We start from the raw sequence: 13,360 nt of genomic DNA, 5'->3' as shown, positions 1-13,360 counted from the left end.
ATGTAACAGCGCATTAAGAATACAACAGAGGAAGGCCCTTCTGCATATTCCTCTGGTGATAAAGCAGAAATAGAAAGTGAAGCATATGATATGAAGTCCTCCTTTTCTCCTCTCCAGGGTGCAGGACCGCGGAATGCTCAGTCGCAGCTCTGGAGCTCTGCTCCCTCGTTCGTCTGTGCCAGAGCTCTGATGTTCACAGGGGAGGAAGAGGAGGAGGAAGAGGAGGAGGAAGGAGCGCAACGCAGGGATGGAGGGAGGCAGAGGATGGCTCGAATTATTCAAAGATGTTCTATACTTCAGGGATTCAGCGTATTTGCAGTATAGTAAGAGAGACACAGTTGTCCGTGGGTCTGTGAGCACTTATCAGACCCCTGTGTGTTTTAGACTTGAAATAGTGCTTCTGCCTCAGCCTCCATGAAAATCAGATGATCTTTGCTCTCGCAGATAATTTATTCTGGTTTCATTGTGTCAGCAGAATCATCAAGCCACAAACAATAGCCCCGTTCTGTTTCTCTGCTGTGGTTCTGGTTGAATTAACGCCTTCAAAAGCAGAAATATACTGCAAAGAAATCCAGCTGAGCGTGTGCTCCTGACTGTGAAGAACAATAGCACTGATAATTTGTCCAGACAGATGCAAAACAATATATAGCTTTTTATTTGCACTGCATTTACTATCAGACACTCTATTTGAATGTCCTCATTCTGAGTGCAAACTGCAGCTACTAACTTCACAATCCAATAAGCCACATTTTAAAGACATCAAAATCGATTTGGTTTTCCCAGCAGATGACTGCAATAATGGAAAATGATTTGTAAGGATTTAAAAACTCAACTGACTGCTTGATATATTTCAGGGCTATGTGACTGTATCTCAGCAGCAAAGAGCAGAAAGGAGCATGACAATGCTACAGAGCCGCAATGAGATTTGGTAAGACCAGAATGTTGCTGTGGCAAGCAGGAAAGTCGGCCTGGAAATGAAGAAATATGAGCTAACATGTTTACAAAAGCGCCCCACATGTAAACATTCACGAAGCACAAACTTTGTAATTACTGATGTTTGCATACAGCGTGAAATTTCTAAGTAGGTTTTAATGGTTGCAACTGTACCGCCCAACTTTAAAATGATCTTTCTAAACAACAAGTCTTTAAATTCATGCAGAATTTTTTTTTAAAAAAGGAAAGAAAATAGAAAAGAAGCAGATTTTTCATTTGCAACTGGTCAAATGTGTGGACTAAAACAACACTGCTACTGGAAGAATATATCAGCAGTAACAAGCTAGTGTGAGCTAAATGTAAGTACCTAAACTACATGATCTGAAACATTCATTTTCTGAAAACTAAATAAATAAATAAAAATGTAAGGTTACTACTGTAGGTATAAAGCCAGTCAACAAGAAGTTCACATGTTTTCAACTTACATAGAGCAGATGAACACAATTAACCCTTAGACGCATGAGTGATTGGACCCTACACTTCTCTATGTGGGTCAAAAATGACCTATATAACAATCAATGTGTTTTTATGTCATTTTGGTAAAGAACAGTAATTGTATTATTATTGACGTTGCACTTTGGCCCGCACAAGAATGATTTCATGTTTGAAATATGTTTATTTTTCACTTTATAACAGATTTTTAACATTTTGATCATTGAAAAAGGAGGACATTACACAGGACAGCAATAGAAGAATGTTAACATCCTATTTGCAGACATTTTTTCACTCTTTTCCTCCAATCTGTTGCTGTTCTCCATCCCTAGAAGTTTGTGCACTTCATCACCTCTTCTATGATGCTACAGTATAATCAGTGATAAAGAGTTTGGAGTAGTAGTACAAATATTATAATTTATTTAAAAGGTAACCTAAAAATTTAAATGGAATGAAATCAAAAACATGCTTTTTAAGGAATAGCTGAAATATGAAATGATAAAAAACATTTTAACACAAATATATGGTAAGAAAACGACTTCACCGGGTTATTTTTGACCCACTGATGCATCTAAGGGTTAATGTTTTACAACTTACTGAGCATCACTTTAATTCAGTCCACATACTTTGAAAATGCCGAGGAAAAAAGGCAATATGAAGGTTATTTACATTTTCAACCTGAGGGCATTCGTGTGCTGTGAACGGTATTTTTGCTGCACACTAGCTGAAGGGGAATTTCACTGGTGAACTTTTCTTCTGCTGCCTGCACCCTAAATACGTCCTCCTGACACTTACGTCTGCACGTCTTGCAGCAGGTCCCATCGACGTGCACCGGCAGCAAGTCTTCTGAGCAGTTTGCCGGGGGACAGAAAATCCTGCGACACTCCACCACACCATTCTGTAAGAAAATGATTTTTTTTATTATTCCAAAAGAAAAAAAAAAGAAACATGCAAACATCAGAAGCAACAACCCGGAGCTCAATGTGAACACAGGCCTACAGCTTTTGCCATTGGCACTGCTGAGAAATTCACTTTGAATGCTCCTACTTTCCTTCTGTGTGTCAATTTACATCTGCTCAAGCATTCTGGGAATTTTACATCTTTATCCGGAAAATATACTTTACCCGAAAACCAACAGCAGTACATACATATAATACATACAATGTGATGTGTGCTTTGTTCCAGTGTGGCTTAAGCTAAAGCTCCTGCAGTATTAACGCCATGTAAACAAACACAGATCTGCTCAGAATCCAGCCTTCAGAAGTGCACTCGTACCACATTTACAAGTAAAACACAAACTATGGTAATCAGAGGCCAGATTCATCAGTGAGTGGATGCCGAAACCGAGCGGTCTGTTGATAGCTAGGTAGTTATTCGGGCCCTGAAGGACTGCCTTCATTTTTGAGGCTGATATCTCTCTCTTGGAGTGCCTCTTCATTTCATGAGTCATCGGAAATGATTCCCCCAGGATGCCGTGGTTATCAGTTAATGGCATGTCCACGGGAGAAAAACCAGACTGGCTAAACTCCACCCTGTGCTTGATGTGCAATGATGCAGCAAGTCTAATTCCCCAGGGCCCAGCCTGGCCTGATTCAACACATTTAAAGTCTGACTCCTATGCATGTGTGTGGACAGAGACAGGCTTATTAGGGGGGCGGGCAGGAGGCAGAGGGACAACGCCGGGGCTGGTTGAAAGGGAGGTGTAATAGGAAGGTAAGTTAAAGAAGCTAAGCATTAAATGGGAAGAAAATAGGTGGTTGTCGTGAGTTTAAATTTAAGAGGAATCTAACCTCAGACCCCGTCAGACTTTCATATATCACCAATGTGTGGTCTTGAAAGCATTCTAGAAATACTGCCACTTTGGTGTCACCACTTCTACTACTTGCAAGACCTTACAGAAAAACATTTACAAGTCTATTTGAATATTTCACTCAGCGTATACGTCACATTGCTTCAACCAAGACTCAAAACAAGTTGATAAGGAACATGATATCGGTGAGGTATCTTGGTGGCCAAGGAGGTTTTTGCAGACCATGATCCACTTCACCCTTGATTCACATCTAACCAGGAATTTTTCATCAAAACATCTCTCTATTTTCTTCCACGTCTCAACCACTGGCTGTATATAAAGACGGACAAACCCTCCATGACTTCACCCACAGGTTTCCTGAACAGCAGATTTGAAGCTCAATGGGGCCAACTCTGACTGGAACCACCTTAGCAGGGCCTGACTCTGCATAACTCTCAGCTAAAGCAAAGATGAGTAAAGAAATATAAGTAGAGTCGAGATGGGCCATATAAATTTCTCTGGGTCATGGATTGTTCTAATATGTTACCCATCTAGATATCAAAAGAGCCACAGTCTTAATAAACTTTAGGCTTTAATATAATTTAAACGGGTGAGTTTTACAAAAAATTCAGTCCCTGCAAAGATGTCATGACCAGGACTCTTGAGCTGAATCACAGGACATGGGGCTGAAAACTACACTTCCCAGAATGCACCAGTAGCAGAAAAGAGGTGCTGATCAGTGATCACTGATCTAGAGCACCTGGGAAGGACTGGGGGAAGTTGTAATCACTGATTTAAAGCACCTGGGAAGGACTGAAGAGAGCTCAGTCATTCAAACAACCTTCAGAGGAGAAAGAAGCAAGGAAAAGAACAAAGAAGATCCAAGTCCACTCATGGGTTCACCCCAAAGACACCAATGGTTAGTTGAATGTTTGTTTACTTTCGTGGTGTTTAGAATCCTTCTTGATATGGTCAAGTTTGTTAACTGCAGTTGTATTTGTGAATGATAGCATTTGCTTATTTGATTTTATGCTAAGAGTTTAAATTAAGATGTTTAAAGTAAAAATATAGAATATATGTATGTTCTGTTAAATTTCTAAACTTTACTAACACATTGATTTTTTTTTTCTTCCATATCTTTAAAGGTTTACAACCTATTGCTATTGAAATAATGTGACCAACCAACTAAAAGGAAAAAAGTTTCAGTTGGAATCCTGAGCTGAGTTGTCTTCATGTCCTTTGAACTGAAAGAGGTGGACTTGACAAGGACATTTGGCTAAAAGGTTATTCCATACAAAATCAACTAAATCTACAAAAAGTCCCACATGACCTGTTCAGAATCAGCTTTTTTTGGTTGTTGTACAAAAACTTGTGTATTTAATGATGGCATGAAACTTTTCAATTTCTTTCTGTTAATATTTTTCAAGTTACAGGTCCTTTAAATATGCAGAATGTGGTTGAAATTGTGTGCTTTTTAATCCCTGTTACTTTTTAATTCTAGAGCCTCCAAAGAGGACAAAGTGTACAGTTTTTTATGATCAACTTTGAGCATTGTTTTGACAGCAGAACTGCACCAGTTTAATATATATGATATGGAAAGCATTGGTAGCCTGGATGCGTTTCTATTTACTGAAAAATCACTGGATAAAATTTCATAAACGTGCATTTTTGTTCAGTTTTCATGGGTCATTTCACCCTGTGTGATAGGTGGTTGGTCAAAACAAGTTATAGCAAATGAAATGTCTCATTTTTATACCTTCTCCTAGTCATATGTTCTGTCAAAATAACTTTGTGATATTAATATTTTGACACATTTCAAGTGGCTATATCCTGCACTTATCAACTTGTGAGGATTGAAAATCGCTTGGAAAAAAATAAGGCAAATGATAGTTTAAAAGTCTGACCCACCTATGTACCTCAAAGGCCTGTAACGTGAAAAATATTCATAGTATGAAGATTTAGCATGGTTTCAATAGACATATTAAATACAATCGGCTGATTCTAAGGGGGTCAGGTGGAAGGCACGGTTTGACTTCTCATTGAATTCTATAAAGCCTTAAAGTGTTCGTTGTAAGCATGTTTATTTCTTCTGTAAGTTTGGACAATATAACATGGAGGTCTGTGGAATAACTGACTCATTTTTGGAGCCAGGCTCAAGTGGATTTTCAAATAACTGCAGATTTTGGCAAATGCGAGTCATTTTCAGCTCCACAGGTTGCTGCTTGGTCTCTGCTATCACTATAGAGGCATAAATGCTCAAAAATACTTCATAAAAGTCAGACCCTGTGAGTGGAATGAGATATATTTGATGTTAAGGGGTTAAATAAATACAGACAGAAATTGCTTCCTCTCAAGATAAGGACACTACAATCTCCCCAGTATTTTTGGGAACAGGTTTAAATGGTTTACTTGTAATAGCAGATCTCTAATACTTTCAGGGTTCAATAACATATCAAGGTACTTGCTATAATGGGGGGTTTACGGGCCCCGTTCTTTGATTAGGAGGAGGAGGGTGACACTCACCTTACATGCACAGTTCCTGCAGTTCTCTGGCTCGACCCACAGCTCTTTATCCCGGTAGACGAGGCCGTTGGCGCTGCAGGTTCTCTCGCAGTGGCAGCCCTCCAGCTGGGTCAGCCTGGACTCGGCGTAGTTCAGCTGCACATAGAACCACCAGAGTCACAAAACTAAATCTGAAGTCTGAGAGCGAGCACAGGTTTTTTCCCCCCCTCACCCTCACCCTCTGGCATGCCCTGGTCGGTTTTCAGAGAGAGCTGCTCTGCTGGGAACCGCTCATTAGAAGGGCACATAGAATAATAAGTGATCATCTTTCAGCTCACGCTCCAGACCTCGGGCCATAATCTACTGAGAGATGACGGGTAGGACTGACGGCTCCGATCCTGCTACACAACGATCGGCCCTTCTTCTACAGCTTAGTTAAAGCTCAGCAGTTGTCTCTCAACAGAACGGACGCATCTTTGACTGACAAACGTATGACGAGGAAGTCACACTGAAACAAACCAGGGTTGAGTTGACATCAGAATTTAACAACTCTCAATCTTAGTAGTAGGAACATAAAGAAAATGAGGACACAGAAACCTCAAGACACCAAAATATCATCACAATAAAACTGTGTTTGTTTGGAAGAGATGGCAACACAAGTGGAACTTTACAGCTTTAAATCCTCAATTTAATCCATTTAATAGGTGCTTTTATTATGTATTGATAGCCAGACGCAACTTCCTATGTCGGCCAAGTACAGAGAAATGGTAGAGCTCAGCTGATATCCAGCTGCTAATTGAATGCTAATAGCTATTCCATCGTCTTCAAAGACATGGGAGGCAGTAGTATTACAGGTACAGGTCCTTCTCCACCACACTGGGACCATCCGTTGGGCCGTATCGTTAATCCATGTTTTTAAATCTAACTATACTAAACTTGTCTGTAAGAAACATTTCTCCCAGGATTAGACTGGCAGACCTTTTTGTGTGTGGTGTTTGTTTTTGAAGAATGTTGCATTTTTGTAGTGCAGTGAGGTCATGTGGACGAGGTCGGGATGGATGGAGGCTCTTCAAAGCCCAACATTTTGACACTGGAAATCATGGTTAGCATCCTGTATCTTAAATATAGCCTTATGCAGCAATCGCACATGGTTTAACAATAAGTTTTACACTAAGCCTACTCCTGCTTAAGCAGCTAAAAAGTGATAGTGTATCCCAAAAGCAGACTAACAAACTGTTCACATCATATGCAACTTTTGACCTAATGCAGCTTACTGTATATAGCAACACACTGTAGTCATTAACACAAAGATGACCAATGCTTCGTCATTGTCAGCATTATGTCACTGACAGGTATGACTACAGTATTGTTCAAAGTAGCGACCATTTGAGCAATTAAAGCATCAAAGCAGAGAATACAGTTGAAAGGAGCTTTTTTTGTGATTATGGCATGCAATTTTAGGGGCTTGAATGCTTCTTTTGTCAAGCCCCTGTGCAGTATGTTTATGTCAGATATTTTAATAGACACTCTGAATATGTGTCTGGGCTCAACATCTTGCAGTTCATCCAAAAATGTAATTAAGGTGGCATTACAGTTCTCTCTAAAGCATATACAATAAATGTAACTTTGAGCAGGCAGGAGAGGAAAATGTCATCTCTGTTGCTCCATATTTTAATCCAAATTAAACTGTAATCTCTGACTTAATTCAGGTTCGTTTTGCAACTTTAAAAACGTTGAATTTCCCACATTTGCAAAGGAGCAAAACAAGTGAGCAAGTCACTGGAGACAACTTACGGAAGGACTCAATCTAATCAAGTTTTATGACATTTTGGGGGTTTTAGTGGCCTTTTACAGTCTGTGATGTGTCCCAGTAGTAAAGGATGTGCTAGTAAACCTGGCTGCGTGTGGACATATTGTTAATGTTCCATTTATGCCATTTTGTCAGCATTCATTTTCAACTGTGCACCCGTTCATGATGGCCTGTACAATATATGAGGAATTTAAGCTCAATAATGGTTAAAATCTTAAACTTGGTACGTTATTTAATTAAAATTGTGCATTTATGTTATCTTGTTGATGCAACGGATAACATCCACAAAATGTCATCCGATTGCTTGTTTTAATGATATCACTCAACCACATCTGCTCACAGCATGAAAAAATTTATAAAAAAATTAAAGATAACATCAATTATTTCTTTATTTCATCAGCACTATCGAGGCAAGTAGGAGGTAGCTGCTTCCACAAACAGTTATTCACAAGTAAAAGCACAGTCTGACCCCACGTATAAATAAACAGGTCTGTTTTGAAGGTGAGGGAATTTTAAAAGGTCCACCTCATGTGAGCAGCATAGGTCAACTAAGAAATTGCGAGTCCACTTAAGACATTTAAATCTGGTCTGTAGGTCGGCTTTCTTTCCCTCTTTTGGCTCCTTTCAGACCTGTCCAGGCCTCGGTGTCAGAAAGAGAGCAGTCGCTGTGAAATGATGGAGGCTTCTTAAGGAAAAAACAAAACAAAAAAAAGAGAAATGCTAGATGTCACTGAGGCTTTTTTTTACTTCATTTAGAGAAGTCCCAGCCGGCTGCTGGCGAGCTCTGTGAGTTGTGAGTGGTAGAGATGTGTCCTGTCAAAGCCCTAAACAAAATGTTTGAAATGCAATTTCAAAGGCTGGGAGGCTGCCTCGAGGCATCACAGTGGAATACCTTTCCTGTACAACTGCGAGCATCAAATGGCACCGGGATGCCGCACAAAGGAGTCAGAGGCTAATAGGCGTGTAGCTCCTATGGTTGATACATGAGGCTGTGAGATGTGTGAAATAATAAAAGAACAGCTGAGGAAAAAAAGTCCAAACAAAGGAGGGTGAAGGAAAAGATGCATTTATTACATCTCCCTTTGTATTCCTGCTTGCCTGATGCATATCTCAAACAAGAGAATGTTGCTGAAATTCTGGGGACCATTGAGACTTGGGACAAAGAGTAATTAATTAGATTTTGATTATAATCCAGATCTGGGATGTTTGTCATTCGGTGCTTATCATATTCTAGCTTTAACAATAAGACAAACAGATACTGCGACTTTGTTTGAAAGCTAACAGATCAATGAATCTTAAAATGCAAGTGCTGGTAAAGATGCATCTGAATTCAGAGCAAGCAGGGGGATCCTTTTCTGTTAGATTTCCAATGACAGGCTTAATATTAGAATGCAAATGCAGTGGAGAAAGCCAGGAGACAAACATTGTCGTAAGCAAAAAAAAATCCTGGAATATATGAAGACTAAACCACTTTTCAAGAGTGAACATGCAGAATTTTAGACACTTGATTGAGCGTCAAACTAACATTCTATTAGCAAAATATATGTGTACATTATAGCAAATAAAAAGAAAATTATTATACACTGCCTGGCCAAAAAAAAGTTACCAACTGGTTTTAACTAAGCAAATAGGTAAGAGCCTTCCATTGGATAAGTACTTCAGTGATGAATACATTTCAGATGACAACAACATATTTAACCCTAGCTGATGCAGTGAGGAGCTTCTTAAACAACCATGTTGGAAGACATATCCTGGGGTTGTGGAAAGGATGTTAATCTGCTTCAGAAGGGTTAAATTATTGGTCTGCATCAACCAAAGAAAACAATTGAGATTTCTGAAACTACTAAAATCAGCTGAAGAACCGTCTAGCACATTATTAAAACCTGAAGGATAGCGATGAACTACTATCTTCGAGGAACAAATGTGGTCAGAACAAACTTAAATGATCGTAGGAAATCAACAGTAGAACTCATGGCTATGCTTAATCGCAAAAGTGAGAGCATTTTTACACCCACAATGCAAAGAGAACTCAAATGATTGGGGCTAAAGAGCTGTAGCTTGAAGAAAACCATTCATCAGTGAGGCTAACTGGAAAAAAGGCTTCAATTTGCTATGTAGTATAAGATTGGACTCTGGAACAATGAAAGACGGTCATGTATTCTGATGAGTCCAAATTTGCCCTGTTCCAAAGTGATGGGGGCATCAGGGTAAGAACAGAGCTGGATGAAGTGATGCAGTCATCATGGGTAGTGTCTACCAGCCTGTGGGGGTTAGAGTTATGCTCTGGGGTTGGTCAGGTTCAGCAACATTATGTTCCCAAAGAATGAGGTCAGCTGATACCTGAATATACTGAATGACCAGGTCTTTTCATCAATGGAGTTTTTCTTTCCTGATGGCACGGGTATGTTCCAAGTTGAAGATGCCAGGATTCATGAGGCTCACATTGTGAATGAGTGGATCAGGGAGCATGAGACATCATTTTCCCACATGGATTGTCCTCCACAGAGTCCAGACCTCAGCCCCATTGAGAATCTTGGAGATGTTCTGGAGAAGACTTTGCCCAGCGGTCCAACTCTCCCATCATCAATATAAGGTCTTCGTGCAAAATTAGTGCAACTCTGGACAGAAATAAATGCTGTGACATAGCAGAAGCTTATCAAAATGATGCCAAAGTGAATCCATGTCTAAATCAAAGCAAAGGGTGGTCCAACAAAATATTAGTGCGCAATTTATATTTTTCCTGGGCAGTGTATTGTCCAAATGATATCCTCGACTGTAGAAAGAATTACTGCTAGATTTCACTTTATGATTATCTATTGCCCCATGTTGGATCCCACCTGCTGATACTGCAACACTACACTAATGTGGCAGCACAGGAAGACTACCACATCTGCTATAACCATGTACATCAGTTCAGAAAGACGGCTTTTGCTCAACTTGCATTCTCAGATAAAGCAATGAAAAAGTAGAATTCCACCACTACAAAAATGAGAGTATCACAAAGCTTTGCACTGTTTCAAACCAGCCTCGAGGTTTGGCTGAAGTCCCCACAAAACTGCCTCATAAATGATTACCTTTAATTTATGTTTTAATTTATTATCTCACACTGACTCGCATTGTTTTATGTATTTCTTCTTCTCTTTTTCTGTAACCCGAGCAAGGACAACACATGCAAATTAGCTGCTAGGTAACTCTGATGCAACTGCTTTTATTTGTACACTATCCCTGCAAAAAAAAAAAAACAAAAAAAAACTGTCACATATTTCTACATTAGTGTGCTCAACTTTTGTTGTCTAATGCAGTAATATACAAATGCCTCCAACACATGCCATTATCCTACTTTACACCAATTAGTTGCAAGATTAAAACCACCTGTCTAATATTGGGTACACCCCCCTTGTGCCTCCAGAACGGCATGAAAACAGGACCTCTGGTTATGTGTGGCACCAGCACAGCGGTAGCAGATCCGTTGGGTTCTGTGGGTTGTGGGGTGGGCCCTTTGTGGATTTGGCTTCCCACAGATGCTCAATCAGAATAATATCTGGGGAGTGTGGATGCTGGGTCAGTGCTTTGGGGTGTTTGTCATGTTCCTCGAGCTGCTCCTAAGCAGGTTTCTGCAGTGTGGCGGGTCATATTATCCTGCAGGGAGAGGATTCACTCGGAGTGTAAAGGTAGCATCCTTAAATTCCAGGACCCTGTTTCCAGTAGATAACGCCATTATAGCAACACAATGAATGTAAACCATTTCAGATATCAGTGGTTTTAATGTTGCTGCTGATACCTGGTTTCTTTATGAAATCTGACTTCACTTTCTCCACCTTTCTAGTAGGAAACAGATTCACCAAAGCAATGCATATCAGCGGCAAGCAAAGCAAGCCTCAATAAAATCATCCTGAATTTTGCTCTTAAATCAGTCAAAAGCTTTCCTCTGTGTTGCCCTCCTCGGGGGGCAACTTGTCGGTGAATCAAACCAGCTACCCTGCAGGAATAACAAACATATTTACAGCCAGCACAACTCATTACACTGGAGAACACCGGATAGACGTAAAGCCTCTTTCATCGCTCGCACAAAAGGGAATGCATCTGAGCAGCAGTGGAGGAGAATGTTAAACAATTTATGCATCATTTATTTAGATAGCTACCCCAAGCAAAGTGTACATTAATGACTTCCTTAAAGCTCAGCCTGCTGTGAAGACAGAGCACCTCCAAAATGCCAACTTTTTATTAGTAAAGACCTTCTGAGCAGCCTCCGTGGCAGTTCATTTTTGAGATAATGCAGAGGTTTTAAAGGGGGATTTGTTAGTCTAATTTGCAGTGTGAGCGAGGTGATGTCTGCAGGAGTCGGGATGAACCACGAACACAACGGCTTGCACAGGGCGCTAATATGTAGAAGCCTCTCTGTGCAAAAGGGGGGATTTTATTTAGCAACTGAGTTCAGAACTCATAAATTCTGAAAATGCCAGGTTTTTCACTCAGCGGGGTCAGTGCACCTACAAGACATCTGAAAAACCTCAAGATTAAAGCAACACACCACAGGCGGAGTGTAGAGGTAGAATTAAGTGAGAACATTTTTCTTTTTTGTTAGCTGCATAAAACCAACATTTTGCACACGATAAATCTGGATTGGTATTGATACAGCATGCTTAGATATCGGGGAAAAAACATGACAATGAGCTGTTTCTGCTGTGATGTTCCACACAAAGGGCTTGTGCTGCCTCTCACAGAGACACAGGTGTAACACATGCAAATGCCGCGGCGCTAATCCACACGCCGAGGAGCTCATTGTCGTCTCACCTCACCTTGACACTGCACATCACACACCAAGGACCAAGCAATTATTCACCTCACGCTGAATTCCTCTATTTTCTAAGGCAGACAGCTATTTAGCGCTGGAGATGACTCCATCCTCCCCATCGCGACTTGTATGCGCTGTGAGGTCAGGTGGCATTAGGTCGAGATGTGCTCCCATGAAGGTGGCGGAACTGACACAGCAGTAGGGTAATGGTCTCCATCCCGACCTTATTTACACCGAAAATGATTCCATAGCTCACCCCCCTGCTGGGATGTCCTCGCTTCATGCACTCCCACCTGATAGCATCCACTCATGCACACAGAAACGCAATCACGACCGCACACTGATACATGGAGTGTATGCAGATGTTTTGTCTTAGAAATGGTTCAATCTCCCCCCGCTAGCTGCAGGGAGGAAAAAACACTGCCTGTTAGCCTCCCACTGTACTGATGCAGCCACAATTTCCTGACATCTCTTTGAACCCTTCATGTATCTGTCCCTTGTGAGTTTGTGCAACTGCAAAAACCTCGAGGATCTGACTGACATTTAAAATGACAGAGGCGGACTTTCAGGAAAATGTTCTAGTATAAATAATATAAGAGTAACAGCCCCACTTCAGCATTATGCTAATCAAGATTCACAGTAGCTACAACGAAAAATGGGGACATTTATTTAGGTAACAATAAGTAAATTTCAGCAGGATCATTTAAAAATATTGGGCCAAAAATAACTCACATGGGAATTTCTAATGAAAATGTTTCATCTTATAACCTATAATTTGACCTACAGAACCCCAAAACCTGGAAGCAAGTAAGAACAACACACTGTTGAAGTGATGGTACCAGTTATCAGAGCCAGGAACTGTAATAGAATCATCAGATTTTCAACTAGGACAGTCCTTGAACTACTAAACTGTGACACTCTATATCAAAATCTCTTATTTCAACAAGTCATTTAACAACTGGCCAAAAAGAGATCTTGTTGAAAAAGGAATAAAATCTGGGTTCTTCAGTGCCATTAGCTGTGACCAACAGTCACATGA

At 40.4% G+C, this 13,360-nt stretch overlaps 1 protein-coding gene across 3 annotated transcripts in view; it reads right to left on the bottom strand.

Moving 5' to 3' along the window:
• The window catches only part of LOC110955612 (protein kinase C-binding protein NELL1), a 393,573-nt gene that overhangs the window by 246,186 nt on the left and 134,027 nt on the right, over window positions 1–13,360 (bottom strand). For all 3 annotated transcript variants that reach the window (XM_022200669.2, XM_051945028.1, XM_022200668.2), the window contains exons 8-9: window positions 5,738–5,872; window positions 2,221–2,323 (exon numbers count right to left, since the gene is read on the bottom strand). In XM_022200669.2, the coding sequence (XP_022056361.1) occupies window positions 2,221–2,323; window positions 5,738–5,872 (238 nt within the window). The remainder of the gene's footprint in view (window positions 1–2,220; window positions 2,324–5,737; window positions 5,873–13,360) is intronic.

The sequence above is a fragment of the Acanthochromis polyacanthus genome, chromosome 2 (assembly GCF_021347895.1).
Source record: "Acanthochromis polyacanthus isolate Apoly-LR-REF ecotype Palm Island chromosome 2, KAUST_Apoly_ChrSc, whole genome shotgun sequence".
NCBI lineage: Eukaryota > Metazoa > Chordata > Actinopteri > Pomacentridae > Acanthochromis > Acanthochromis polyacanthus.
This window is presented reverse-complemented; position numbering and strand designations above follow the sequence as displayed.